The sequence below is a fragment of the Dama dama genome, chromosome X (genome assembly GCF_033118175.1).
Source record: "Dama dama isolate Ldn47 chromosome X, ASM3311817v1, whole genome shotgun sequence".
Taxonomy (NCBI): Eukaryota; Metazoa; Chordata; class Mammalia; order Artiodactyla; family Cervidae; genus Dama; species Dama dama.
This window is the reverse complement of record NC_083714.1, coordinates 135,954,589-135,981,999: the sequence shown is the minus strand read 5'-3', so window position 1 is coordinate 135,981,999 and position 27,411 is coordinate 135,954,589. Positions and strand designations below refer to the sequence as shown.

Below are 27,411 nucleotides of genomic sequence, written 5' to 3'. Positions count from 1 at the left end.
GAAATAAATTGCTCAAAGTCATACATACTCCTAATCCTCCTTTTCTGAGGGCAGAGGCCAGTATGATTCTTCTTTGTCCAGCATGTCTGAAGAACTTTGGTCTCTAAACACGGATAACTTTCAGTGCTTTACAAGCGACAGTTTTGGCCAAACCATGCCAGTTCAGGCATGCAAATTTTATAAATGATAGAATACTGCAACCAATTAGTGCAAATGAACATTTATTGTGAAATATTCATCCTACCCTTTATTAGGTATTACATCATCAAAGCACTTTGTGGCAATGAAAATAGCTTTTTTAACCCCCTCTGATTCACCCAATATTCCATTAAAGCTGCAAAAAATGTGCAATCTGCTTGAAAAATAGGTTGCTCTTATTTACTCATTTGTGAAAAGTCAAAAATTAAAAAAGAAAATGATCCTAGCTTACAGGGCCTCTAGAGCCAATTTGCTTTTCCTGGTTCCCAGCTACTCCCCAGAATAATTAACAAAGATAATTTGTTTTAAATGCCTTTTTTATAAAACCAATGCACCTTTCCCCATATTATAATCATAAAAATTTTAAAAAGCCATTATTTACTTTCTTGGAAAAAAGGTGGCCAGCCGTTGTTTTTTGATTGGGAGCATGTGTATTTCCTGGGAGTTCACTTTCTTTAACTTTATGCTCCGGTTTTTGGTGGGTTTCCTGAGGGCCTCCGTGTTTCCCAAGGCCTCTTCTCCTGGGCTATTGGTGTCGGAGCCCTGAAACACGGAGTCTTCTCGTCTGAAGGAGAAGTTTTTGGTGGACACCCCCGAGAGGCCTTTGATCTTGCCACAGAAGATGGTAGGCACACTGTCTTCAACGGAGACGATCACCTTGGCCGCCTGGGACTCGCTCACCATCTCCATGTGATTTTCAGCCTTGACCTCGCTGCTGGGCTGGCTGGGTGGCTCCGTGGTGTCGCTGCCGCCCCCGTGACTCTCCATGACAGATGCAGCCTCCTGTGTCGTGGCGGGGGCAAAGGGCACTTCCATGCCACTGGGAAGTTTCTCCAGCACCGGGTGACCTGGGCTGTCCACGGACCCGCTGCTGTTGTACAGTGTCTCGGGGGGAGGTTCAGGTTTCCGGTGGGCAGCCAGCGACAGGTCTAGGGCTGTGTCTTCCTGGCCCATTGGGGGGCTGACTTCACCAGCCTTGAGCCAGGGCACTGACTTCATGGAGAGATCCAGGGCCTCGTTCTCACTCCCCATCTTGATGACGGTGTGGCGGCCGAGCTGGAAGTACTCCCGGGGCTGGAACAGGTCAAAGGGCTTTACTTCCTCCTTCTGGAGAGGGCTCTGGGGGCCTTTAAAGGGGTGGAGGCCGAAGGCAGATGGTGGCTTGGGGCAAGTCGGGCTGAACTTGGCTTCAGAGCTCTGAGGCACGGGGATGGGAATGGGGATGGGGAGTGGTACGGGCAGGGGCACGATCACCGGGTAGGGCACCAGGAGCGTGGCCGGCGGGACCAGGGGTGACAAGGGGGAGTTGAATGGCTGGGGGGGCACCGGGGTGTAGCCTGGGGGAGGCTGGCAGGGCGGGGGGCCGAGTGCGCCCTGGGCAGGAAACAGATTGTGGAGCACGGCTTCGAAGGGCAGCGGGGGCTCCTGCGGCTGGCTGGGGATCCGCAGATCCAGGAGCTGGGGTTGCGCCTCGGGGTCCCGGGCCCCCTGGAAGAGGTTGTTGTGGATGGCGCTGGAGGAGCCCGGGGCTTCCGGCGGCAGGACCAGTGGGGAGTTGAGGTGCTGGAACACGTGCTGCTCCAGCACCACTGGAAGCTGCACAGGCCCCTGCGCGGTCATCACGTACGTGGCGTTGCCGCTCTGGTTGAGCTCAGGCGCGGAGCTGCCCTCCACCTGCATGTGAATGGGCATCACCACGGGGCTCTCCCCCAGGCACAGGGGCTGCAGCACAGTGGCCGCCACCTTGAGAGCCACACCGCTCTGGGACTCGGCCGGGGGGTTCAGGATGGACGGGGCCGGCACGGTCACCAGCGCCTTCTTTACCAGGTCGGTGGAGTTGATGTTCCAGGCCTCGGTGGTGATCAGCTGGGCCATGCCATTCTCCAGTCTGTTATTGGTCAAGGCGGGGGAGGAGTCGCTCATGTCCATGGCGAGGTTCTGGGACTGCAGATCGTCCATCACTCGGCTCGGATGCCACTCGGCCTGCAACACAGAATACACCGTGTGAAGCTTCCTTCTGAGACCATTTATAGCTGCCTCCAGAGCTCTCCCCACATCTCTTAAAAGTTTCCATGTCTCAGTTACCCGGGGAGCACACCCATTTCTCAGTGTACACATACATGTGACAGCTATTTCCTAATATATACGAACACACCCATACGATCAGCTGTGCGTGGACAGCCCCAATTTAACAGACGATTAAACTATAAACACAGATGATGTCATGACTAAATAGCCAAGTGAGGTTGAACAGAGTATTGTGAAGCTGAATACGCACTCAGCTTATGTTTAGCCTTCAACAAACACAAAGTTTCATTCCACATCGCTGTATTGGACAGTTAAGATATGTGGAGATTGGACTTGTCCAAATTCAAACAGGGAGCTAAGACTTACTTTTCTTTAAGGAAAAAAACAGAGCTCTGCCATATTAGAATATTCTACAAAATTGGACAGGGGCCATCCCAGTTATGAAAAGCATTAAAAAAAAAAAAACAAAAAACCTCTTTGTAGCAGCAATAATTCTTCCAAAAGAGCCTTGATGAAAGGAACACCAGTGTATTTATACAAGGGTCATTACAGTTGTCGCCCTCTCTCTGACCAATGGCACCTTCTTTCCTCCAGTCAGAGGAAAAGCCACTCCGAGGAGCAAGGGGGAGACGGGGTAACTTGTACAAACACTCATTGGGGTCCAGTGTCACTTTCCCAATCAGTCTGTCTGACCCTTCACCTCCCCTAACTTCTAGCTGTCAAGAGGAGGGGGTGTTGATGAATCTAGGGCTGTGGGGAAATGGAACTCTTGTTGGAAACAAACATCCTCAAAGGTGAGATATACTTTCTTGATGTCCTTGGCACCTCTGGCCACCTCCTAAGATGCCAAAGGAGCCCAGCGCTGGTGCTTCCTGGAGGAAGCAGGGCTGCAGCTGCGATATGGCTCTCCATGGAAACACGTCCATATTTAGCCTTGTTACCATGGAGAAGGCAGGCACCATGTCTAACTCAGGGATCTGTGCAGCCCTGGAGTCTGGTGGGGCTCAATAATAATTCAATAATCCTCAGTCTTGCTGGGCAGGCCTTGGGCAACTCCAGTTCTTGACCTCACCTGTCTGAGCTGTCTAGACTTTTGTCCTGTGGTCAACTCATCCTTCTCTCCTCACCCCTCCATGACCAACACAATCTCCAAAACAGGAGAGGTGGCCCAAAACACCATGGGATTAGAAGTCAACCAATGAACCTTCCCTACAGGAAGGCGGCTTTAACAAATGAACAACCCTGTGATATTTCCAGACAATCACAACGTGTTGAATGCACAGAACAAGGAATTTCTCTGAAGTAGGAGGAGGGGAGGGCAAGATAAAGGATGCTGTGCAAATGACTTTCTGCAGAAGGATGGGTGAGCGATACCCTGGGCTGGGCACACTGCAGAGCTTCTGAGGAAGGGTGCCAGAGCCCAGCTGCCTAGGGGCCAGGTGTGCTCCGGAGATGACCATGAGCTAGCCCAGTGTGCTGGCCAGTGATGCCCTTGGGGGCAGAGTGGCAAGGGGGCTTGCCCCAGGTAAAGGGTCTGCTTTTCCTGAGAGGAGTGCTCTCTTATTCAGTCCAGAAAGTGACATGCCTCCGATATACCTTTCATTCATTATTCCATGCATTCATTCAGCATTCATCCAAACAATCAATTTGCTGAATGCCTACTGCATGCCAGAGCTTTGCTGGGAGCTGGAGATGCTGTTGTGATCCTGGAGATGTTCATGCTTTCATGGGGACTATAGTCTAGTGGAGGAGCATGTCTTTGATCAGATAGAGACTGGCTAGCGTGAGAGGGCCTCAGAGTGAAGCCAGGAGAGGTAGCAGGCTTGGCAGGTCAGAGCTCTGTTGGCCATTCACATGCAGCCCTTGGAAGGCCCTTAGCGCCCCAGGCCTCCTCCAGAAGGGCCGCCCTGTCTGTCACAGTGGCCAGAACTCTGGGAGGGGTGACAGGAGCCTGAAGGGAAGCTGGGGTGGGGCTGGAGAGGACACGGACTGCAGCAGAGAAGGCACCCGCGACTGTCCATCTGAGGTGGCTTCTGAGAACCTGCGAAGCAAGCCACCAGAAGAAATCCCATTCCCTGCTTCCCGTGAGTCTGGGGTTACCCCACTGAGAGACTGCTTCCTCATAAAGGGCTATACCATCTGTCCTTCCAGATATGGGCCTCCCTCTCTCTCTGCCTTCCTCAGTCCCGTTCCCCCGCCCACCAAGAGCAAGAAGGCAAACTTTGGAGCATCATCTCCACCTTCTCTGGGCACACCCGTCAGCCCAGCTAGCGGCTCTCCTGTCTTCCCGCAACCCCACTCCTCTCCCTGCCTGGCCCTGGTTCTATGGCAGCTAATCCTCCAGCATCTTCCCGCTAAGTGTGAGGAAGCCACCTTGCCAGGTCAGGGTGTCACCCATGGGCCCCTGCTCCTTCCACGGGTGGTACCTGAAGGAAAGTTACATGACTCAAAATAGCCTGGAGTTAAAAGTCCCCTCCAGGTCCTCCCCACCATTCTATGCAAAACAAAGAACTCTCTCACCCGAAGAAAAAATGGACATTAAGGTTGATTACGCCCAGCTCCCAGCCGGTTCAGCCTCTGGCCGATCTCCAAAATTCCTTGCCCCAGCTGTTTAAGAGATAACTACTCCGAATAATCTTGGAGAAGAACAGGCCCCCTTAAGACAGTAGATTTCCACATGCAATGCCTGTATATACTTACTCTTTTCTTGGATAAGTGCAGCAGCTCAGTAATCTGACTGCTGCCCCTTCTCGCCTCATTAAAGGTGCTCTGTTCCTGTAAAGTGCCGGTCTCGTTCTTTATCTGAACCTCGCCTTCTCTAACTCCCTTACCCTACAGCACCCAGTGAGTTTCAGCTCTTGGCACCAGACCTGCAGGAGCCACGAGCCTCTGGGAACAGGACTGGGGACAGATGGATGCAGGAGAGGCCAGGGCACAGGTGGAGGTGAGCAGCGTGTGGCATCTCAGGGGCCAAGGGCCTGGATCTCACTCCTGCCTTCTCCCGGCTCCACAGCTTTGGAGCTGCCTGACCACTCTGCTTCCCCACTATGGGCTGGGCAGCGGCTCCCCTCCAGTACCATGCAGGGCCCAGGGCTACCCTGCCTTTGTCACACACACCTCCCAGGGGGCTCTTCCCCTCTTACTCTCTGCTCTCCCTTCCCTTGTTCACCCTGCCAGCAGGCGCCCCGACTCTGGGGGGCCTCAGTGGGTGACCCCGTTGTAGAAGCTGCTGCTGGAAGCCTCAGTGATGTCCTGAGGATAACCAGGTCAAGAGATGAGGGTTCAGAGGGCAAGTCTCTGTCTCTGAGAACAAGCCAGGAAGCCAGATGGGCTGCCCAAGTGTGCTCCAGCCGAGGAGGCAGGGAACGCTTTGTTTGCGTATTTTAAGGTATTCTTTGCAAATGAATTTAAATGAGGTCAGCCATCCAGCCTGCACTATTACCCCTGGGGGCATGGGATGGGGGTGTAACGGGAGGGGAACTGGGCCCTCTGGACCTGCGGTTGCTGGAGACCCTTGCTTTCTTGGCCCACGGCCAGTTGCTGGGACTGGAAGGCAGGGGGCTGGGGCCCACCGGGGTGTAGCCTGTGTGCCTGGCAGCCAGAGACTCTGGGGAGAAGGCTCAGGGCAGAGGGCAGCTAGGTAAGTGGGGCAGTAGTTGGGCTCAGAGACCTGTGGGGTCACAGAATTGCCACCTGAACCCCCTGCCTAACTATCACAAAGATCTAAGTACACACCACAGGGGCGTTGTCCCTGGGCTCTGCCCTCAGCTTGGCGCCCCCTTGGGCCTTGACCTTCACGCAGCCGACTCCTGCTCACCCGTCACACTCCGAAGTCTCTGCCTCCCCCAACCCCACCGAGTTCCCACCTTCCCTTGTCTAGTCCTCCCCTTCCCCCTCACGGCCAGCAAGAGAAACAGCTTCTCCTTCGCTCATCTTTATACCCATAACTGATGAACAGCAGGTGTTCCCCGAATCCTTTCAGAATGAGGGAGAGCATCAGTGAGTGTCTAGGCTGTGGAGCCCTATACTGAGGTCATAGAGCAATAAATCCAGAAGCTCCATGGCAACCACTGTCAGGAGCCATCTTGTCTCTCACGGGCCATCCTTTCCCAACTGGCCAGCTCCTGTCTCCATTCTCCATGTTAGTCAAAGTGGGCACTGAAGGACCCCCGAACAATGACCTATCACCACCTATTGCTATAGGAATTTTCTTTGTCCTAAGGCTATAAGATTGGCCGCAAGCCCACGAAAGTGGCAGCTCTCCCTTGAGCTGGCCCAGTCTTCTAACAGTGTCTCCCATTCTAATAAAGTCTATTCTCCTTTCATTTTTTTCCCCATGTCTGGAAATTCTTTTTTCCAACCTGCTCTCAGACTGCCACACAAAGGCCTTTCACAGCCTGGTGTTCTTGTAGCCAGGCTCTTGTCACATTTATAGAATCAGGGCAGGTCAAGGCTGGCAGGGCATGAAACCTCACACCACTATCCTCTTCTCAACCCTTCTTATCGATGAGGAGACAGTGACCCAGAAATTCTGATTACCACTCATCAGAGGCCAGTTATCACAGAGGTCACACACTTGCATTGTCCTAAGAAGAGAGGGTTGGGCCCATAGGCCCCATGGAGGGGAACGTGGTAGCCAACCCTCTTGCTGGCCAGGCAGAGACTCTGATGATGATGAGGCAGGCGATGCAAAAGCACTTTCATGGACAGTGAAGAGTCCATCAGGGTGACCAGTGAATGGATTCGTCCTAGGGTCCTGTGTTTCTCTGATGCACACAGAAAAAGAAGACCAAGGCAAAGCAGCACATGTGCCGTTTCTCTCATAAGCAGTTACATTTGGGAAGAAGCTGACCTGGGGCCCAACTCCCGGCAGTCAGTAAGTGACCCGCCCTGCATCTGCACCCCACTGGGTGGCCTGCAAGCCAGGCCTGCCTCTCAGGCTTCCGCTTCCAGAGCATTGCACAGAGGACTCAATTTACCCTACGGGCTTCCATACAGACTGACATTTTTATGATAAGGATTCAACTATGGCTTAATTTCAAAGGTGAAAACACTTGACCACTCAGACTATTCTCTAGGTTATAGGTGCATCTATTTTCTTGTTGTGGGCATTTAACACCTAATCTCTCTCTCCATCTCTCTCTCTACACACACACACACACACACACACATGCTCACACACTCAAATAACCTAATATCCTCAGCTACATCCTAAATGATCCCCTGGGAGCATGCCAGGGAGCCCTGTATCACCTTCTGGAGAGCATCTTGATTTCATGTTGTGAACTGAGAGCGTTTTCACCACAGAAGTGACTACCGAGCCAACCACAAAGCTAAGCACCCCTGAGGAGAGGTTTGAGGCCTAGGTTTCTGGGTCTGGTGGGCAGGGTTACCTCGCAGGAATCAAGCTGGGGACCACTGCCTGCTTTGGAACCCTGTGAGGATCCTGGAGCCACTGGAGTGAGGTCACAGGAAGGCGTGGAATTCTCCAGGCAAGAATACGGGAGTGGGTTGCCATTTGCCTCTCTCCTGAGGATCTTCCCGACCCAGGAATTGAACCCAGGTCGCCCACATTGTGGGCATATTCTTTACTATCTGCGCCACCAAGCATTGCAATTGTTCCCTTACCATGAAGCAGGGACGTCTCTGAGGAACTGTTTAAGATACATTGAGGGCGGGGCTCACTAGGCAGCCGGAATAGCTCAGTTGGGAGAGCGTTAGACTGAAGATCTAAAGGTCCCTGGTTCGATCCCGGGTTCTGGCAGAGCTGTTGTTTTCATCTACATCCAAGGAAAGGTGCAATTCTTGCAACCTCGCGATCTGCAGTGTTTTCGCTGTCCATGGAATTCTCCAGGCAAGAATACTGGTGTGGGTTGCCATTTCCTTCGCCAGGGGATCTTCCCAACACAGGAATTGAACCCATGTCTCCCGCATTGTGGGCATACTTTTTACTATCTGAGCCACCAGGCATTGCAATTGTTCCCTTACAATGAAGAAGCAGAGACTCCTCTGAGAAACTCTTTTCAGAATCTTGGGGCAGGGCGGGTGGGTGGTGGCGGCGGGGGTGGGGGTGGCGGCGGGTGTGGGGGTGGCGGCAGGGAGGGGGGCTCGCCAGGAGCCAGAATAATTCAGTTAGAAGAGTGTTAGACTGGAAATCTTAAAGGTTCCCGGTTCGATCCCAGTTCCCGGCAAAGCTAGTGTTTTTGTGTCCATCCAAAGGAAAGGCACACTTCTTGCAAACTCGTGATAGGACCTCTCTCAAAGACCTGTTTTAGCTTACATCCAGGAGGAGTCCTAATTCCAGTAAAAGAAAACCTTAGTCCCACAGTCGTGTCCGACTCTGTGACTCCATGGACCATAGTTGACCAGGTTCCCTCTGCCCACGGAATTCTCCAGGCAAGAATACTGGAGAGGGTTGCCATTTCTCTCTCTCCTGAGGATCTTCCAGACCCAGGAATCGAACCCAGGTCTCGCACATTGCAGGCATATTCTTTACTATCTCAGCCACCAGGCATTGCAAGTGTTCCCTTACAATGAAGAAGCAAGGACGTCTCTGAGAAACTGTTTAATGTTCATTGAGGGAAGGGCTTGCTAGGGAGCCGGAATAGCTCAGTTGGGAGAGCGTTAGACTCTAGATCTAAAGGCCCTCGGTTCGACCCCGGGTTCCGGCAAAGCCATTCTTTTCGTCTACATCCCAAGGAAAGACACACTTCTTGCAACCTCGGGATCTGAGCTTTCTCAAAGACCAAGTGTTTTAGCTTACACCCAGGAGGAGTCCTATATCCAGTGAAGGAAAATGTTAGTTGCACAGTTGTGCGACTCCATACACATTGAGGGCGGGGCTTGCGAGGGGGCCGGAATAGCTCCGTTGGGAGAGTGTTAGCCTGAAAATCTAAAGGTCCTTGCTTCAATCCCGTGTTCCGACAGAATCAGTGTTTTCACCTACATCCAAGTGAAGCTGCTCAGTAGTGTCCGACTCTTTGTGACCCCGTGGACTGTAGCCCACCAGGCTCCTCCGTCCATGGGATTCTCCAGGCAAGAATACTGGAGTGGGTTGCCATGTTCCTTCTCCAGGGGATCTTCCAACACAGGAATCGAACCCAACTCTCCCACACTGCGGGCATATTCTTTACTATCTGAGCCACCAGGCATTGCAATTGTTCCCTTACAATGAAGCAGGGACGCCTCTGAGAGACTGTTTAAGATACATTGAGGGCGGGGCTCGCTACGCAGCCGGAATAGCTCAGTTGGGAGAGCATTAGACGGAAGATCTAAAGGTCCCTGGTTCGATCCTGGGTTCTGGCAGATGTTGTTTTCATCTACACCCAAGGAAAGGTGCAATTCTTGCAACCTCGCGATCTGAGCTCTCTCATAGAACAAGTGTTTTCCCTCTCTGTGGAATGCTCCAGGCAAGAATACTTGGGTGGGTTGCCATTCCCTTCGCCAGGGGATGTTCCCGACCCAGGAATCGAACCCATGTCTCCTGCATTGCAGGCATATATTTTAGTATCTGAGCCACCAGGCATTGCAATTGTTCCCTTACCATGAAGAAGCAGCGACTCCTCTGAGAAACACTTTATGATACCTTGCGGGTGAGGTGGGGTGGGGGGCGCGGCTCGCCAAGAGCCAGAATAATTCAGTTAGTTAGAAGAGTGTTAGACTGGAAATCTTAAAGGTCCCCGGTTCGATCCCGCTTTCCAGCAAAGCAGGTGTTTTTGTGTTCATCCCAAGGAAAGGCACACTTCTTGCAACCTCGCGATATGAGCTCTCTCATAGAGCAAGTGTTTTCGCTGTCCGGGGAATTCTCCAGTCAAGCATACTGGAATGGGTTGCCATTTCCCTCTCTCCTAAGGATCTTCCTGACCCAGGAATCGAACCCAGGTCTCCTGCATTGCGGGCATATTCTTTACTATCTGAGGCACCAGGCGTTGCGAGTGTTCCCTTACCATGAAGAAGCAAGGACGTCTCTGAGAAACTGTTTAATGTTCATTGAGGGAAGGGCTTGTTAGGGAGCCGGAATAGATCAGTTGGGAGAGCGTTAGAGTCTAGATCTAAAGGCCCTCGGTTCGACCCCGGGTTCCGGCAAAGCCACTCTTTTCGTCTACATCCCAAGGAAAGGCACACTTCTCGCAACCTCGGGATCTGAGCTTTCTCAAAGACCAAGTGTTTTAGCTTACACCCAGGAGGAGTCCTATATTCAGTGAAGGAAAATGTTAGTCGCACAGTTGTGCGACTCAATACACATTGACGACGGGGCTTGTTAGGGGGCCGGAATAGCTCCGTTGGGAGAGTGTTAGCCTGAAAATCTAAAGGTCCTTGCTTCAATCCCGTGTTCTGACAGAATCAGTGTTATCATCTACATCCAAGTGAAGCTGCTCAGTAGTGTCCGACTCTTTGTGACCCCGTGGACTGTAGCCCACCAGGCTCCTCCGTCCATGGGATTCTCAAGGCAAGAATACAGGAGTGGGTTGACATTTCCCTTTCTCCTGAGGATCTTCCCAACCCAGGAATCTAACCCAATTCTCCCACATTGCGGCCAAATTCTTTACTATCTGAGCCACCAGGCATTGCAATTGTTCCCTTACAATGAAGAAGCAGCGACTCCTCTGAGAAACTCCTTAAGATACGTTGCTCGGCGGGGTGGGGTGGGAGGGGCGGCTCGCCAGGAGTCAGAATAATTCAGTTAGTTAGAAGAGTGTTAGACTGGAAATCTTAAAGGTCCCCGGTTCGATCCTGGTTTCCGGCAAAGCAGCTGCTTTTGTGTCCATCCCAAGGAAAGGCACACTTCTTGCAACCTCGCGATATGAGCTCTCTCATAGAGCAAGTGTTTTCGCTGTCCGGGGAATTCTCCAGTCAAGCATACTGGAATGGGTTGCCATTTCCCTCTCTCCTAAGGATCTTCCTGACCCAGGAATCAAACCCAGGTCTCCTGCATTGCAGGCATATTCTTTACTATCTGAGGCACCAGGCGTTGCAAGTGTTGCCTTACCATGAAGAAGCAAGGACGTCTCTGAGAAACTGTTTAATGTTCATTGAGGGCGGGGCTTGCTAGGGAGCCGGAATAGATCAGTTGGGAGAGCGTTAGAGTCTAGATCTAAAGGCCCTCGGTTCGACCCCGGGTTCCGGCAAAGCCACTCTTTTCGTCTACATCCCAAGGAATGGCACACTTCTTGCAACCTTTCGATCTGATCTCTCTCGTAGAGCAAGTGTTTTTGCTGTCCGTGGAATTCTCCAGGCAAGAATACTCGGGTGGGTTGCCATTCCCTTCACCAGGGGATCTTTCCGACCCAGGAATTGAACCCACGTCTCCTGCATTGCAGGCATATATTTTAGTATCTGAACCACCAGGCACTGCAATTGTTCCCTTACAATGAAGAAGCAGAGACTCCTCTGAGAAACTCTTTAAGATATGTTGCGGGGGCCGGGATGGGGGGAGCGGCTTGCCAGGAGCCAGAATAATTCAGTTAGTTAGAAGAGTGTTAGACTGGAAATCTTAAAGTTCCCCAGTTCGATCCCGGTTTCCGGCAAAGCAGGTGTTTTTGTGTCCATCCCAAGGAAAGGCACACTTCTTGCAACCTCGCAATATGAGCTCTCTCACAGAGCAAGTGTTTTCGCTGTCCATGGAATTCTCCAGGCAAGAATACTGGCGTTTGTTGCCATTTCCCTCTCTCCTGAGGATCTTCCTGACCCAGGAATCGAACCCAGGTCTCCCACATTGCGGGCATATTCTTTACTATCTGAGCCACCAGGCATTGCAATTGTTCCCTTACCATGAAGCAGGGACGCCTCTGAGAAACTGTTTAAGATACATCGAGTGCGGGGCTCTCTAGGCAGCCGGAATAGCTCATTTGGGAGAGCGTTAGACTGAAAATGTAAAGGTCCCTGGTTCTGTGAGGCGAGCAGAAGTAACGCCATGGCAGGCAGCTTAGATTAGGAGTAGGCCTTCCTACTTCTGGGTGGTAAGATTATCAGGCCACCTGGATACAACCAATCAGCTTTCGCTTAACACTGACCGCTGTTTGCCAATTAGGAAATTAGGAACGGGGCGGAAACCCCCAGTAAAGTCCTGCGAGTGCAAAAGTTTTGACCAATGAAATTGCTTTGCAAACTTGTAACCAATCCGCTTAAACCAACTACCAATGGCGTGTGCTCACCCTATAAATTTGTGTAACAGCTTGGGCTCGGGGCTGTCTGACTCCACACCACTGCATTGGATGTGGCAGGAGCCCTGACTCGAGTCAGCAATAAACTTCCCTTTTTGCGAGTTGCATTGTCTGGGAGCCTTCTCTCTTCCTGCTCGGGGATTCGGACATCGGGCATAACATTTGGGGGCTTGTCCGGGATCCCTTGACTGGGGAAAGAGAACACTTCCAGGACAGAGGGGAAGGATAGATAATAACACCAGTGCTCAGGCAGGACAGGAAATTCCAGTGTAAATCTGAGGCCCTGCTGTGAAGCAGGAAGGTATCTGGCACAGGAGAAAGCTTTCTATAGAGGGTTGGGAACGGACTGGACATTCCAGCCGGCGCAAGACCAAGGCCAGTGAGCGCACTGGAAGGCAGCTGGGTCTGCGGGAAGGAGAGTTTCTCTCCTGATCCCGAGTCTGGTAAGCAGTGGAGGAAAACTCAGGGGGTGCGAAAACCCAGTGCTGTGTTGTCGGCCGACGTTTGTCTGTCCGTGTGTTTGTCTTCCACTCTCCGTGTTTGTGTGTGTGCCGGCATTGTCTCTGGTCTCGTTCTCTTCTGTTGCATCGTTCTCTTCCTTCTCCCCCTCTTCTCTGATCTGCCTTCAACTCCTACTCTTTTCAGGAGTTTCAGTGAACAGGCGAATGGTTGTGGGGGCAATTGATGAGTCCCGGCCAGGGCTACACTCTGGCAGACTCTGAAGGCCCTACAATAAGTGAGCCTCAGTAACTAGAGCCCGATAGGGTGAAACTCTCCTTTAACATCCTTAACTGAGGACGTGGCCTAAAATTCTTTGTGTGGGCGTGGGTCAGGCACTTAAAGGCCATTAGGGCGCCTGCCACTTGAAGACTCCCGTGAGAGGATAAGGGGGTCACGGAACGGGCTATAAACCCCTAGGGTGCCCGCCCCCAGCTAGAAAACTTCCATGCAATGACGCAGGCATATAAACAGTTCCAAAAGCATACCATAAGCCTAACCTCTTGGCCGCCACCACTCCTGGTAGGATTTTTGGTGGTCGTTCTCAGTGACTTCCTCTCTCCCTCTCTCTTCCCTACCATTTATTCTTTGACCATGGGTCAGGGGGAATCTACCCCACTTTCCCTCATGACTGACCATTTTTTGGCTGCAGAGTGGCCCTTTTCCACAAGTGACTTGTACAATTGGAAGACCCCAAACCCTCCTTTCTCAGAGAAACCCCAAGGCCTCATTGACCTCTTAGATTCCATTTTGTTCACTCACAACCCCACCTGGGATGACTGTCAGCAGCTGTTGCAGGTGCTCTTCAACACAGAAGAACGGGAGCGAATTCTGGCAGAGGCGTGGAAACGGGTCCCGGGGGCCGACGGGAGGCCAACCGCCCAGCCTCATCTCGTGCATGAGGGGTTTCCTCTGTTGTGGCCTAACTGGGATTTTGAGCGAGCAGAAGGTAGGGAGCGTCTTCGAGTGTACCGCCAGACTCTGATGGCAGGCCTGAGGGCCGCAGCAAGAAAGCCAACAAATTTGGCAAAGGTAAATTTAGTAAGGCAAGAGCCCACTGAAAGCCCGGCAGCCTTCCTAGAGAGGCTGATGGAAGCTTTCAGGCAATATACACCTATGGACCCCCAGGCTGAGGAGTCACACGCTGCAGTTCTGTTAGCGTTTGTGAATCAGGCAGCCCCAGATATTAGGAGGAAATTACAAAAGATAGAGGGATTGGGAGAACAGACGATACAGGATTTACTGAAAGCAGCTGAAAAGGTATTTAATAATAGGGAGACCCCAGAAGAAAGGGAAGAACGAATTCGACGGGAGGAAAGGGAATTAGCTGAGAGGATCAGGAAGGAAGATAGGGAACATAGGGCGAGGGAAAACCGGAAGAACCAGAGGGAGCTAGCCCAGATTCTTTTTGCAGGGATAAAGGCCAGAACAGAATTGAGGGAACCTCGAGACCCCCGGACGAGAGAAAAAGAGAAACCAAAAAGGCAGGCCCTAAAGAAAGATCAGTGCGCCTACTGCAAAGAACAGGGGCACTGGAAAAACGAGTGCCCTAAGAGGGACCCAAGGAGAGGAACGACCCAGAGAGAGAAAATCTCCCCTAGAACTCAAGTTCTACATGGGGGGGAAGACAGTGACTGGGGGAGTCAAGACTCGGCACCCCTCCCCGAGTCCTGGGTAACCATACATGTGGAGGGGAAACTCGTTGGCTTCATGGTAGATACTGGTGCCCAACACTCTGTTTTAAATCAAAAACTGGGACCAATGTCTAAGAAAACCAGCTTGGTGCAAGGAGCCACGGGGACAAAAAGATATTATTGGATCACAGAACGAAAAGTAGATCTGGGGACCCACCAGGTGTCCCATTCGTTTTTGGTGATACCAGAATGCCCAGCCCCTCTACTTGGAAGAGACTTGTTGACTAAAGTTAATGCTCAGATTCATTTTGACCCTGGGAGAATGACAGTCACGGATGGACTTGGACAGCCGCCGATACGTGTCTTATCCCTAGCCTTAAGAGATGAATACAGACTTTTTGTGCCTAAGCCCTCAGAGACCATAGCACCAGATGTACAACCATGGGTCCATAAATACCCGTTGGCCTGGGCTGAAACAGCAGGGATGGGACTGGCCAAACAGAGACATCCAGTCGTCATCGAGCTAAAGGCCGGGGCAACTCCTGTGAGTGTGAGACAGTACCCCATGAGCCAGGAAGCTCGGCAGGGGATCACTCCCCACATTCGACGTCTCATGGATGCCGGAATTCTCAAGCAGTGCCAATCCCCTTGGAACACCCCCTTACTGCCGGTGAAGAAGCCAGGGGGGACAGATTACAGACCTGTCCAAGACCTGCGAGAAGTCAACAAACGGGTGAGTGATATACACCCCACTGTCCCTAACCCATATACCCTCCTGAGCAGTTTGCTGCCTGAGTACACTTGGTACACTGTGTTGGACTTGAAAGATGCCTTTTTCAGCCTACCCCTGGCGGCCCAGAGCCAGGAGATATTTGCCTTTGAGTGGACCGAGGGGGAAGGCCAACCGGTAATACAATTAACTTGGACCCGCCTCCCACAGGGGTTCAAGAACTCCCCTACCTTGTTTAATGATGCTCTGAGTGAGGACCTCTACGAATATCAGACTTGCCACCCAGAGGTCATTCTGCTACAATATGTAGACGACCTTATGTTGGCTGGAACCACCGAGGAGGCATGCAGCCATGCCACCAGGGACGTCTTACAGATCCTAGGCACCTTGGGGTATCGCGCTAGCGCAAAGAAGGTGCAAATAGCCCGGCAAGAGGTCACCTATTTGGGGTATAAGATCAGGCAGGGGCAAAGGTGGCTAACCCAGGCCATGAAGCAAACAATATTGCAGATACCAGAGTCCAAGACCCCCCCGCCAGGTGAGAGAGTTTCTGGGGACTGTTGGATATTGCAGACTGTGGATCATGGGGTTTGCTGAGAAGGCCCGGCCCTTGTATGAGGGAAGTAAAGAGAACCCAAACTGGACTTGGACTGAGCCAATGAAACAGGCTTTCCAGACACTCAGACGGGCCCTACTAGAAGCCCCAGCCCTTGCCCTGCCTAACCCAAATAAGCCATTCCAGCTGTTTGTAGATGAAAAGCAAGGAATAGGAAAGGGGGTCTTGACGCAACAATGGGGACCGTGGAAGCAGCCGGTGGCATACCTTTCGAAGCGATTAGACCCGGTGGCCGCTGGGTGGCCCCCTTGCCTTCGCATCATCGCAGCCACTGCCCTCCTTGTCTGTGACGCTGACAAGTTGACGTATGGACAGCAACTCTTGGTTTACACCCCCCACGCCATTGAAGGGGTTTTGAAGCAGCCACCGGGTAAGTGGATCTCCAATGCCCGCTTGACACATTACCAGGCCTTGCTGCTTGATGCCCCATGGGTGCGTTTTCAGACCGCTTGCTTCCTGAATCTGGCCACGCTCCTACCCAACCCAGAGAAAGACCGCCCTCTCCATGATTGCAGCGAGATACTGGCTGAGGCCCTGGCGGCATGAAAAGACTTAACTGATGTACCCCTAGACAACAGTGAGCTAGTATGGTTCACCGATGGGAGCAGCTTTGTAAAAGATGGGCAAAGGAAAGCAGGAGACAGACAATATGGGCTGAGACACTTCCCCCAAACACTTCTGTGCAAAAAGCAGAATTGATTGCCCTAATACAGGCTCTGGAGCTAGCCAAAGGGAAGAGAATTACCATTTTTACTGACAGCCGATATGCTTTCAGCACTGCCCATATTCAAGGTCCAATATACCAAGAAAGGGGATTTCGGACAGCTGAGGGAAAGGAGGTTAACAATTTGCCCGAGATTCGCAGGCTCCTGGAAGCTGTCCAGCTGCCCCGGGCAGTAGCAATAGTACATGTCCCTGGTCACCAGAAAGGAGAAGACCCTAAGGCATGGGGCAATCGTGCCGCTGATGCGGCCGATCAAGAAGCGGCTAGCCGGGACTACGCTGCCCCATATTAGCCGTGGGACTTCCACCTCCTGGTATGGGGTCCTTGCCACCAGTTCCCGAATATTCCCTCCCTGATCTCGCATGGATCAACAAGGATACCACCCTCCAGAAGGATGACAAAGATGGATGGTACAGAGATCAAAACAACAACCTGATATTGCCTGCCACCCTGGGTCGTGACCTGTGTGAACACCTGCATACAACTACACACTTGGGAGAAAAAAAGACCCTAACACTTCTCCAGACGGCCTGCCTGAGGTTCCCTCGACAAAATGCAACTGTACGAGAGATAATTCAGGCCTGCAAAGTGTGCCAGCTAATGAGGGCAGGGAAGAAGCAGCACACGGGAATGAGGCATCGAGGGGAAAAGCCAGGGCAATACTGGGAGATAGATTTCACTGAGGTAAGGCCAGGCAAGTACAGGTATCGCTATCTGTTGGTTCTGGTAGATACCTTCTCGGGGTGGGTGGAAGCCTTCCCTGCTAAGGGAGAGACAGCAATAGTGGTTGCTAAAAAGATCTTAGAGGAGATAGTGCCTAGGTACGGGCTGCCAGTGACTATGGGCTCTGATAACGGACCTGCCTTTGTGAGCCAGATTGTACAAGGGCTGGCCCAAGCTCTGGGGATGAAAAGGAAGTTACATTGTGAATATAATCCCCAGAGCTCAGGACAGGTTGACAGAATGAATCGGACCCTAAAAGAAACTTTGACAAAGTTGGCAATAGAGACTGGCGGGGACTGGGTGACCCTCCTTCCCTTCACACTCTTTTGGGTGTGCAACACCCCTTATAAGCTGAATCTTACCCCCTTTTGAGATTCTGTATGGAACACCCCCTCCTGTGTGTCCTATTTTCAAAGGAAAATGCCTGCCACCCCCTACTTTGGGACAATTCCAGCAAACTCTGATGGCATTAAGTAAGGTGCATAACCATGTTTGGAAATTGATTCGAGAGATACACGAGGATCAAAATAAGGGGGCCATCCCCTCACATAATAAACGGCACCAATCTAAAGTATTAGAACCTAGATGGAAAGGCCCTTATGTTGTTCTCCTTACCACTCCTACCGCTGTCAAGGTCGATGGGATTGGACCCTGGGTTCACTGCAATCATGTGCAGCAAGCCACACCGGAAGAACAGGAAAAAGCGCGAGCAGAATGGAAGGCGAGTCCTCACCCGTCAAATCCTTTGAAACTGAAACTTGTCCGCCAGGAGGTCTCCTAATTCTCCTGCTGATCAGCGACGGGGCAGACCCATGAGCTGCTCAACGAGACCTCAGGAATCCACCCTCCGAACACCTGGTGGCCAGACCTTTACTTTGACCTAAGGGGAATCTTCCCCGGGGAAGGACCCCGGGGGAAATACCCACAATTCGGGACATGGGGAGCCGTGGGGACCGGGAGAAAACTCGGCCAAGAGGGGTTCTTCACATGCCCAGGAAAACCTGTGGTGGCATGGAAAGCTATTATTGCAGGAGCTGGAGCTGTGTAACCTCTTGTGATGGGCCCCGGGAATGGGACGTAGGAAACAGAGATTTGGTAGCCCCGAGTGTGGCGCAATCCCCAGGGCCAAGTACCTCAATTTAACCAAGCTTCACTATCTCTGCAAGGCCAAGGGCTTTCCTCCCTACGAGCCACTGTAGATGTAATCAGTCACTTAGAGAAGTCTTTGACTTCCTTGTCTGAGGTGGTCTTGCAGAATAAGAGAGGATTAGACCTGATTTTTCTCCAACAGGGTAGGGTCTGCGAGGTTCTGGGAAAAGAATGTTGTTTCTATGCAGACCATACAAGAGTGGTAAGAGAATCTATGACAAACGTGAGAGAGGGACTGGTGCAACGAAAGAGAGAACGGGAAGCCCAGCAGAGATGGTTTGAGTCTTGGTTTCAACACTCCCCCTGGCTGACTACCTTAATTTCCACCCTCCTGGGTCCACTTATAGTGCTATTATTGATACTCACATTTGGCCCATGTATTTTAAACTGACTAGTGAAAAAACGCCTCAACACCATTCAGATTATGGTGTTGAAACAATATCAGCTAGTGGCCCAAGATGGAAAAGAGTAAGATTCCTCTACTTGAACAACAGACAGGGGGGAATGTGAGGCGAGAAGAAGGAATGCCAGGGCAGGCAGCTTAGATTAGGAGTAGGCCTTCCTACTTCTGGGTGGTAAGATTATCAGGCCACCTGGATACAACCAATCAGCTTTCGCTTAACACTGACCACTGTTTGCCAATTAGGAAATTAGGAACGGGGCGGAAGCCCCCGGTAAAGTCCTGCACGTGCAAAAGTTTTGACCAATGAAATTGCTTTGCAAACTTGTAACCAATCTGCTTAAACCAACTACCAACGGCGTGTGCTCACCCTATAAATTTGTGTAATAGCTTGGGCTCGGGGCTCTCTGACTCCGCACCACTGCGTTGGATGCGGCAGGAGCCCTGACTTGAGTCAGCAATAAACTTCCCTTTTTGCGAGTTGCATTGTCTGGGAGCCTTCTCTCTTCCTGCTCGGGGATTCGGACATCGGGCATAACAGTTTGATCCCGGGTTCTGGCAGAGCCGTTGTTTTCATCTGCATCCAAGGAAGGTGCAATTCCTGCAACCTCGCAATCTGAGCTCTCTCACAGAGCAAGTGTTTTTGCTGTCCGTGGAATTCTCCAGTCAAGCATACTGGAATGGGTTGCCATTGCCCTCTCTTCTGAGGATCTTCCCGACCCAGGAATCGAACCCATGTCTCCCGCATTGCGGGCATATTTTTTTTTTACTATCTGAGCCACTAGGCATTGTAATTGTTCCCTTACAATGAAGAAGCAAGGACTTCTCTGAGAAACTGTTTAATATTCATTGAGGGCGGGGCTTGCTAGGGAGCCGGAATAGATCAGTTGGGAGAGCGTTAGACTCTAGATCTAAAGGCCCTCGGTTCGACCCCGGGTTCTGGCAAAGCCACTCTTTTCGTCTACATCCCAAGGAAAGGCACACTTCTTGCAACCTCGGGATCTGAGCTTTCTCAAAGACCAAGTGTTTTAGCTTACACCCAGGAGGAGTCCTATATCCAGTGAAGGAAAATGTTAACGCACAGTTGTGCGACTCAATACACATTGAGGGCGGGGCTTGCTAGGGGGCCGGAATAGCTCCGTTGGGAGAGCGTTAGCCTGAAAATCTAAAGGTCCTTGCTTCAATCCCGTGTTCCGACAGAATCAGTGTTTGCATCTACATCCAAATGAAGCTGCTCAGTAGTGTCCAACTCTTTGTGACCCCGTGGACTGTAGCCCACCAGGCTCCTCCGTCCATGGGATTCTCCAGGCAAGAATACTGGAGTGGGTTGCCATGTTCCTTCTCCAGGGGATCTTCCGACACAGGAATCGAACCCAACTCTCCCACACTGCGGGCATATTCTTTACTATCTGAGCCACCAGGCATTGCAATTGTTCCCTTACAATGAAGCAGGGACACCTCTGAGAGACTGTTTAAGATACATTGAGGGCGGGGCTCGCTAGATAGCTGGAATAGCTCAGTTGGGAGAGCGTTAGACTGAAGATCTAAAGGTCCCTGGTTCGATTCCGGGTTCTGGCAGATGTTGTTTTCATCTACACCCAAGGAAAGGTGCAATTCTTGCAACCTCGCGATCTGAGCTCTCTCATAGAGCAAGTGTTTTCGCTGTCCGTGGAATTCTCCAGGCAAGAATACTTGGGTGGGTTGCCATTCCCTTCGCCAGGGGATGTTCCCGACCCAGGAATTGAACCCATGTCCCGAATTGCATATATTTTAGTATCTGAGCCACCAGGCATTGCAATTGTTCCCTTACAATGAAGAAGCAGCAACTCCTCTGAGAAACTCTTTAAGATACGTTGCCGGGGCGGGGAAGGGGCGGGGGGGGCGGCTCGGCAGGAGCCAGAATAATTCAGTTAGTTAGAAGAGTGTTAGACTGGAAATCTTAAAGGTCCCCGGTTCGATCCTGGTTTCCGGCAATGCAGGTGTTTTTGTGTCTATCCCAAGGAAAGACACACTTCTTGCAACCTCGCGATATGAGCTCTCTCATAGAGCAAGTGTTTTCGCTGTCCGGGGAATTCTCCAGGCAAGAATACTGGAGTTTGTTGCCATTTCCCTCTCTCCTAAGGATCTTCCTGACCCAGGAATCGAACCCAGGTCTCCTGCATTGCAGGCATATTCTTTACTATCTGAGGCACCAGGCATTGCAAGTGTTCCCTTACAATGAAGAAGCAAGGACGTCTCTGAGAAACTGTTTAATGTTCATTGAGGGCGGGGCTTGCTAGGGAGCCGGAATAGATCAGTTGGGAGAGCGTTAGAGTCTAGATCTAAAGGCCCTCGGTTCGACCCCGGGTTCCGGCAAAGCCACTCTTTTCGTCTACATCCCAAGGAAAGGCACACTTCTCGCAACCTCGGGATCTGAGCTTTCTCAAAGACCAAGTGTTTTAGCTTACACCCAGGAGGAGTCCTATATTCAGTGAAGGAAAATGTTAGTCGCACAGTTGTGCGACTCAATACACATTGACGACGGGGCTTGCTAGGGGGCCGGAATAGCTCCGTTGGGAGAGTGTTAGCCTGAAAATCTAAAGGTCCTTGCTTCAATCCCGTGTTCTGACAGAATCAGTGTTATCATCTACATCCAAGTGAAGCTGCTCAGTAGTGTCCGACTCTTTGTGACCCCGTGGACTGTAGCCCACCAGGCTCCTCCGTCCATGGGATTCTCAAGGCAAGAATACAGGAGTGGGTTGACATTTCCCTTTCTCCTGAGGATCTTCCCAACCCAGGAATCTAACCCAATTCTCCCACATTGCGGCCAAATTCTTTACTATCTGAGCCACCAGGCATTGCAATTGTTCCCTTACAATGAAGAAGCAGCGACTCCTCTGAGAAACTCCTTAAGATACGTTGCTCGGCGGGGTGGGGTGGGAGGGGCGGCTCGCCAGGAGTCAGAATAATTCAGTTAGTTAGAAGAGTGTTAGACTGGAAATCTTAAAGGTCCCCGGTTCGATCCTGGTTTCCGGCAAAGCAGCTGCTTTTGTGTCCATCCCAAGGAAAGGCACACTTCTTGCAACCTCGCGATATGAGCTCTCTCATAGAGCAAGTGTTTTCGCTGTCCGGGGAATTCTCCAGGCAAGAATACTGGAGTTTGTTGCCATTTCCCTCTCTCCTAAGGATCTTCCTGACCCAGGAATCGAACCCAGGTCTCCTGCATTGCAGGCATATTCTTTACTATCTGAGGCACCAGGCATTGCAAGTGTTCCCTTACAATGAAGAAGCAAGGACGTCTCTGAGAAACTGTTTAATGTTCATTGAGGGAGGGGCTTGCTAGGGAGCCGGAATAGATCAGTTGGGAGAGCGTTAGACTCTAGATCTAAAGGCCCTCGGTTCGACCCCGGGTTCCGGCAAAGCCATTCTTTTCGTCTACATCCCAAGGAAAGGCACACTTCTTGCAACCTCGGGATCTGAGCTTTCTCAAAGACCAAGTGTTTTAGCTTACACCCAGGAGGAGTCCTATATCCAGTGAAGGAAAATGTTAGTCGCACAGTTGTGCAACTCAATACACATTGAGGGCGGGGCTTGCGAGGGGGCCGGAATAGCTCCGTTGGGAGAGCGTTAGCCTGAAAATCTAAAGGTCCTTGCTTCAATCCCGTGTTCCGACAGAATCAGTGTTTTCACCTACATCCAAGTGAAGCTGCTCAGTAGTGTCCGACTCTTTGTGACCCCGTGGACTGTAGCCCACCAGGCTCCTCCGTCCATGGGATTCTCCAGGCAAGAATACTGGAGTGGGTTGCCATGTTCCTTCTCCAGGGGATCTTCCGACCCAGGAATCGAAGCCAGGTCTCCCGCGTTGCAGGCATATTCTTTACTATCTAGCCTCAGGAGAGGCAGTCTCAATGAGCCAGATGCTTTGGGGCTGGCAGTTCTGGAATCCTCTGTTCCCCACCTTGAAGTGGTGACCTGCCCTCCTCTGCTGCTGAAATCAGCATCACCTAGATTTTTTTATCAGGATAAATCTATTCCTCTGAGACATTCATTTTCTAAAAATACATCATGATATGTTTTCCAGCTGTAAAATATCGACAGCTTTGGTTTTTATGATGACTGTAGGCAGCCATCCATTTTTCAGGTCAGAATGGGGTCGTTCTTGTCCTTGTTGCTCATGAATCCTGGGAGTGGCATTTCCACAAGTTCCCGGGATGACCCCTATGCATGTTCCTGTCTGACAAGTGCTGGCTCAGCCCTCTTCTCAGAGTTAGCTACACATTAGAGTCACTTGGGAGCTTTAAAAAAACCGATGCCTGGGTTCCACCACCAAGACTCTGACTTAACTGGTCTCAGATACAGCCGGGGCATTGGGATTTTTAAAAAATTCCCTAGGTGACTCCACTGTGCAGAAAAGCCTTAATCCAAAGGCCAGAGAATAAAGCACCTGGTCAGCCCAACGTGTTCTGAGTGAATGCTCTTGCTTCTCAGTGGCTGCTTTGGGCTTCTCTGGTGGCTCAGATGGTAAAGAATCTGCCTGCAATGAGGGAGACCTGGCTTCGATCCCTGGGTCAGGAAGATCCTCTGGCGAAGGGAATGGCAACCCACTCCAGTATTCTTGCCTGGAGAATTCCATGGACCGAGGAGCCTGGCGGGTTACAGTCCCTGGTGTTGCAAAGAGTTGGACAGGACTGAGCGAGATTTGGACAGGACTGAGTGACTAACACTTTCACTTTTCACTTGGTTCTTACTTCACAGAGAAGCCTAAAGCCATCTAGCCTCAAATTCCCTCAACTTCCACCCTGGCTCTCAAAGTGTCTTTCTGTGTTCCCCTGCCCACCAGAAAACACTGAGGCATCACTCCCTCTTGCAAGACTGACTTCCCAGAGATCTGTGTAAATATCCCGCTCCTCCCAACTGCACCCTGTATTCTGTGTCTATTTCCTGCTTTCAATCCAGAATTTAAACTACACTGTCAGTGATCGACTTAATTCTGTGTAAAAACCACCAACCACTTATTATGAGTGAAATGAGCAAAGCCTAATTTTCATTCTTTATTACAACATGGATATGGTTTTACCATTTAGGACCTGATATGCACTAAATATCTAAGAAGTAATTCCAACTGGTCAAAAAATGGTTTTGCTCTCCCCACAGGGTGTAATAATTGTCAATTACTTGCCCCGGTGATTAAATTTTCTGAGCTTTAAACATCAGCACAGGGCCTTTCTACTGAAGCTGTGAACATAATTACCACATGAATGTATTCCCAAATTGGCTAAAATACAGAGAAAATGCAAAATAGTCACCCTGGCTTACAGCTGATTGCCTTTTACATGCAAAGATCTACACAGCCCTCTGAAAGGACTATGAGCACCTAGGTTACCTTTGGGAACACGTTCCCCAACGTGTTACTTAATTTATTAAAACAGTGGTGGTTAGGCAGTTCATGACAGAGTCTCACCTTTGTGAAGGTGGGTAACGGTTGTGGGGAGTTCTGCCAGAGAGGAGAGAGTGCAAATCTTAGCTCTGTTGTGATATTGGTAAAAAAAAAAAAAAAAAAAAAAAAAAAGGAGCGGGGCGGAGATGATGGCCAGTCAGGCAGAGGAAGCAGTGAGCCTGAGCATCAAAAACTGGCCACTGACACCAGGGAGCTCCCAGGTCTTCCCGGGAAGCAGGGCTCAGTTGTAATAAAACTTACTTATGGTCATTTTGCCATCTCATCCTTTTTATTCCCATTTTTCTATTTTATGGCATATATAATAAATAAATACAGGAAGACATATATAATTTAACAATGCATTATGTGTTGAGGGGGTGTCCAAGTTTTTTTCTTTTTCTGACAGTAGTGCAAGCATGAAGAAGTTGCAACTCAGCAGGAGAGACAGAGCTTCCAAGGCCTAGTGAGACTTCCAAGCGTCCCTCCTGCTTGAACATGTCTTAGGGTCTTAGGGTTACTGGCCCAGGCCACACCTCCCATTTTGTACAGCAGGAAGTTGAGGTTCAGAGGTTCAGTGAGGCTTAGAGGCTGGGGTACTCAAGACTCCCAGACCCCTGCTCCTTCAGAAGCACAGTCCCTCAGCCACTGCTTTGGGTTCACATTTGATATGAGTCAAAGGGATCCCTTGCTATGTCTGTGTCCCTGACCCAGCATCAAACACTAAAGTATGTGAGATGATCTGATTCAATCACCAAATGTCAAATAATCTGATGGGTGAGGAATTTGACTGAAAAAAAAAGAGATGAAATACATCCTTGAGTCCGCGACACCTAATAGAGAAGTAATTGAAATAGAAAATGAGATTCAGGACACGCACACACACACACAAGCTCTTTGTGACTGTGGTAAAGCCTTTTTAAGTCCCTGGGACTCAGATTCCTCCTCTGTAACACAGGGTACTGCCCACTCTCATGGGGGAGTGGAATGTTAACTCAGGCCTCCCACGAGTGCTGCCTGCTGGGAAGGAATTGCATCGGGCCCTGAAAGAAGGGGAGGTGTGGGCATTCAAGAGAATTGGGCCCAGGAAGGAAAGTGCACAAGGGGGTGAGGGAAGGGCAGAATGGAAGGGTCTCTTGGGGCCACCCCCATGACCACTGAGAAGACTCCATCCCCTATCCTCCAACTCCAAAGCCCCCAGGACCAGGAATGGTTACAAAAAGGAGGCAAGCTCTGCTGGCCAGCAGAGAACAGAAGGCTGAAAGGGAAGGCCAAAAGGAGGGGAAAAGGTAAGTAGACCCCTTCAGCGTCAGTCAGAGCATGGTTTGTGTCTCTTGGGCCTCAGCATCCCAGAGTGGGGCAGTGTCTGTGGGTGAAGACATCACAGCACTGGCAGGGAACCCATGATGTGCCAAATGGGCCTACAATGAGGTCTGTGTAGGGTCTCAGCTTAGGGCTGGGCATCACGAAATAAACTATGGTTGAAATACTAAAGCAGGATAAATCTGAAGAGTGCAGAGACAACTTCATGACCAGAGCCAGCAGCTGCCAGGCCTGATCTTCTATCAGTGGGCCTGGGAGGGTTCTGCCAGAGCACAGGTGGGATCTGGGGGTCTGGCTGTGGAGGGTGCCATGGGGTTGCCCTGGCTCCTTTCTGCTCCAGGAGAGTTTCAGGTGTCTTGGCATTTCTGATCCCATTTTAGACCCCCCAACTACCTCCAGCCTGCCCACCAAGGACCTATGGCGGTCCTTGGGCTGCAGGTCTGGGAGCAGGGCTGGAACAGGGAACTAGGTTTCTGTCCATTCACTTATTTATTCTTTCAGAAACCGAGCACCTTTACTGCGTGCCAGGCACGCATCTCCTAGTCATCTACCCCGATGCTGCTTTCTCCACAGGCTCGTTGCCTTTTCTCTTGGCTCGATTCCCTGAGGATTAACCACTCACTACTCTCCCAGGGCAATCTGCTTCTAACGAGGCTCCCTCAAGGCCCACAGTTCTTGCAGAGGTAAAGAAGTATGTCGCTAAAAGGATGTCAGTGCGAGGACCCGAGGAAACACTGTCCAGAGAGGGCTGCCCGTGAAACTAAGATGAAAGAAGTGCCAACCTCAAGTGTTGGTGACCACAGTGGAAGGGAAGAGGCATGCCTCAGAATCACTGGAGAAAATCATGAAGAACTGTTGGTGGTGGCAGGGGATGCTCGGGGCACATGGGCTGTGAGAGCCGGTGAGCGTCTGTCCCTCACGTGGCCAAGGCCCCGTAGCTGTCAGCTGGACACACACCACTCGAACACCTCAGGTGCTGGTGTCGGAGCGCCATCTTGTGCAGGAGCCCAGGTCATGTTCAAGATCTCAGGCCGGGGTCTATCATCCCCAAAAGCTATGGTTTTTGGAGATTTTTCCTGGCCATAAAGAAACCTCCTAAGTAAGGAACAAAGATGGGGTGGGGTGGGGGGGGTGTGTGGAACCTGCCTGTGGAAGAGAAAATACTTCTAATTAGGTTGAGATACAAAGGTTAAATTTTTGTTCTGGGAAAAGGACTGTTTATAATCCCGTGTCATTAGCAGGACATTTTCCAGAGACTAGTGTGCCAAAAATAGACCCTCTGAGGGGTCACTGGAAGGAAGGGGTGCACATTTGCAAAGTGCAAAGGCCTGGACTTCAGATTTTCCCTTTATCCCCACCAACTCTCCACATGAACACTGCCAGGCTCACCCCGGGCACTGCACCCTGCTCCCCATGCCCCCTCCACCAGACAGGTCAGAAGTACAAACTTTGAACTCAGAGAGACCTTAGCTCAAATTTCAGCTCTGCCTAGCTAGCTGTGTGACCTTGGGCAGGTTAGTTTTAAGCTTCAGTATCCCTCTGTGCAAAATGGAGATTAAAAATGACCTGGGATCAGGGGCGGTGGGGGCAGGAAGACCTGGGGTGTCTGTAAGGATGAAAGGAAATAATCAGTGTAAAGCTCCTGGCACAGGGCCTGGCACTTAGAAAGTGCTCAAGAAAACATGGCTAACATCATCATCACCCCTATCGTCACCACTGCCATCACCATTATCATGGTTTTCAGCATCATCATCCTCCTGTCACAGTCGTCATATCATCACCATCATTCTGTCATCTTGTCACCAGCATCAC

General features: G+C 51.1%; 1 protein-coding gene and 3 non-coding genes across 6 annotated transcripts in view; 3 read left to right on the top strand and 1 right to left on the bottom strand.

Annotated features, from left to right (window-relative positions):
- Positions 1–204: 204 nt before the first annotated feature.
- The window catches only part of RAI2 (retinoic acid induced 2), an 81,043-nt gene continuing 53,836 nt past the window's right edge, over positions 205–27,411 (bottom strand). For 2 of the 3 annotated variants that reach the window (XM_061136607.1, XM_061136606.1), the window contains exon 2: positions 205–2,181. In XM_061136607.1, coding sequence (XP_060992590.1) covers positions 577–2,157 — 1,581 coding nt within the window. In that variant the 5' untranslated portion in view covers positions 2,158–2,181 and the 3' untranslated portion in view covers positions 205–576. The remainder of the gene's footprint in view (positions 2,182–27,411) is intronic. The other variant, XM_061136608.1, reaches the window with a different exon arrangement.
- Positions 7,918–7,990, top strand: TRNAF-GAA (transfer RNA phenylalanine (anticodon GAA)). The gene has a single exon. It is a non-coding gene; the product is annotated as a tRNA-Phe (tRNA).
- Positions 9,459–9,531, top strand: TRNAF-GAA (transfer RNA phenylalanine (anticodon GAA)). The gene has a single exon. It is a non-coding gene; the product is annotated as a tRNA-Phe (tRNA).
- Positions 20,369–20,441, top strand: TRNAF-GAA (transfer RNA phenylalanine (anticodon GAA)). The gene has a single exon. It is a non-coding gene; the product is annotated as a tRNA-Phe (tRNA).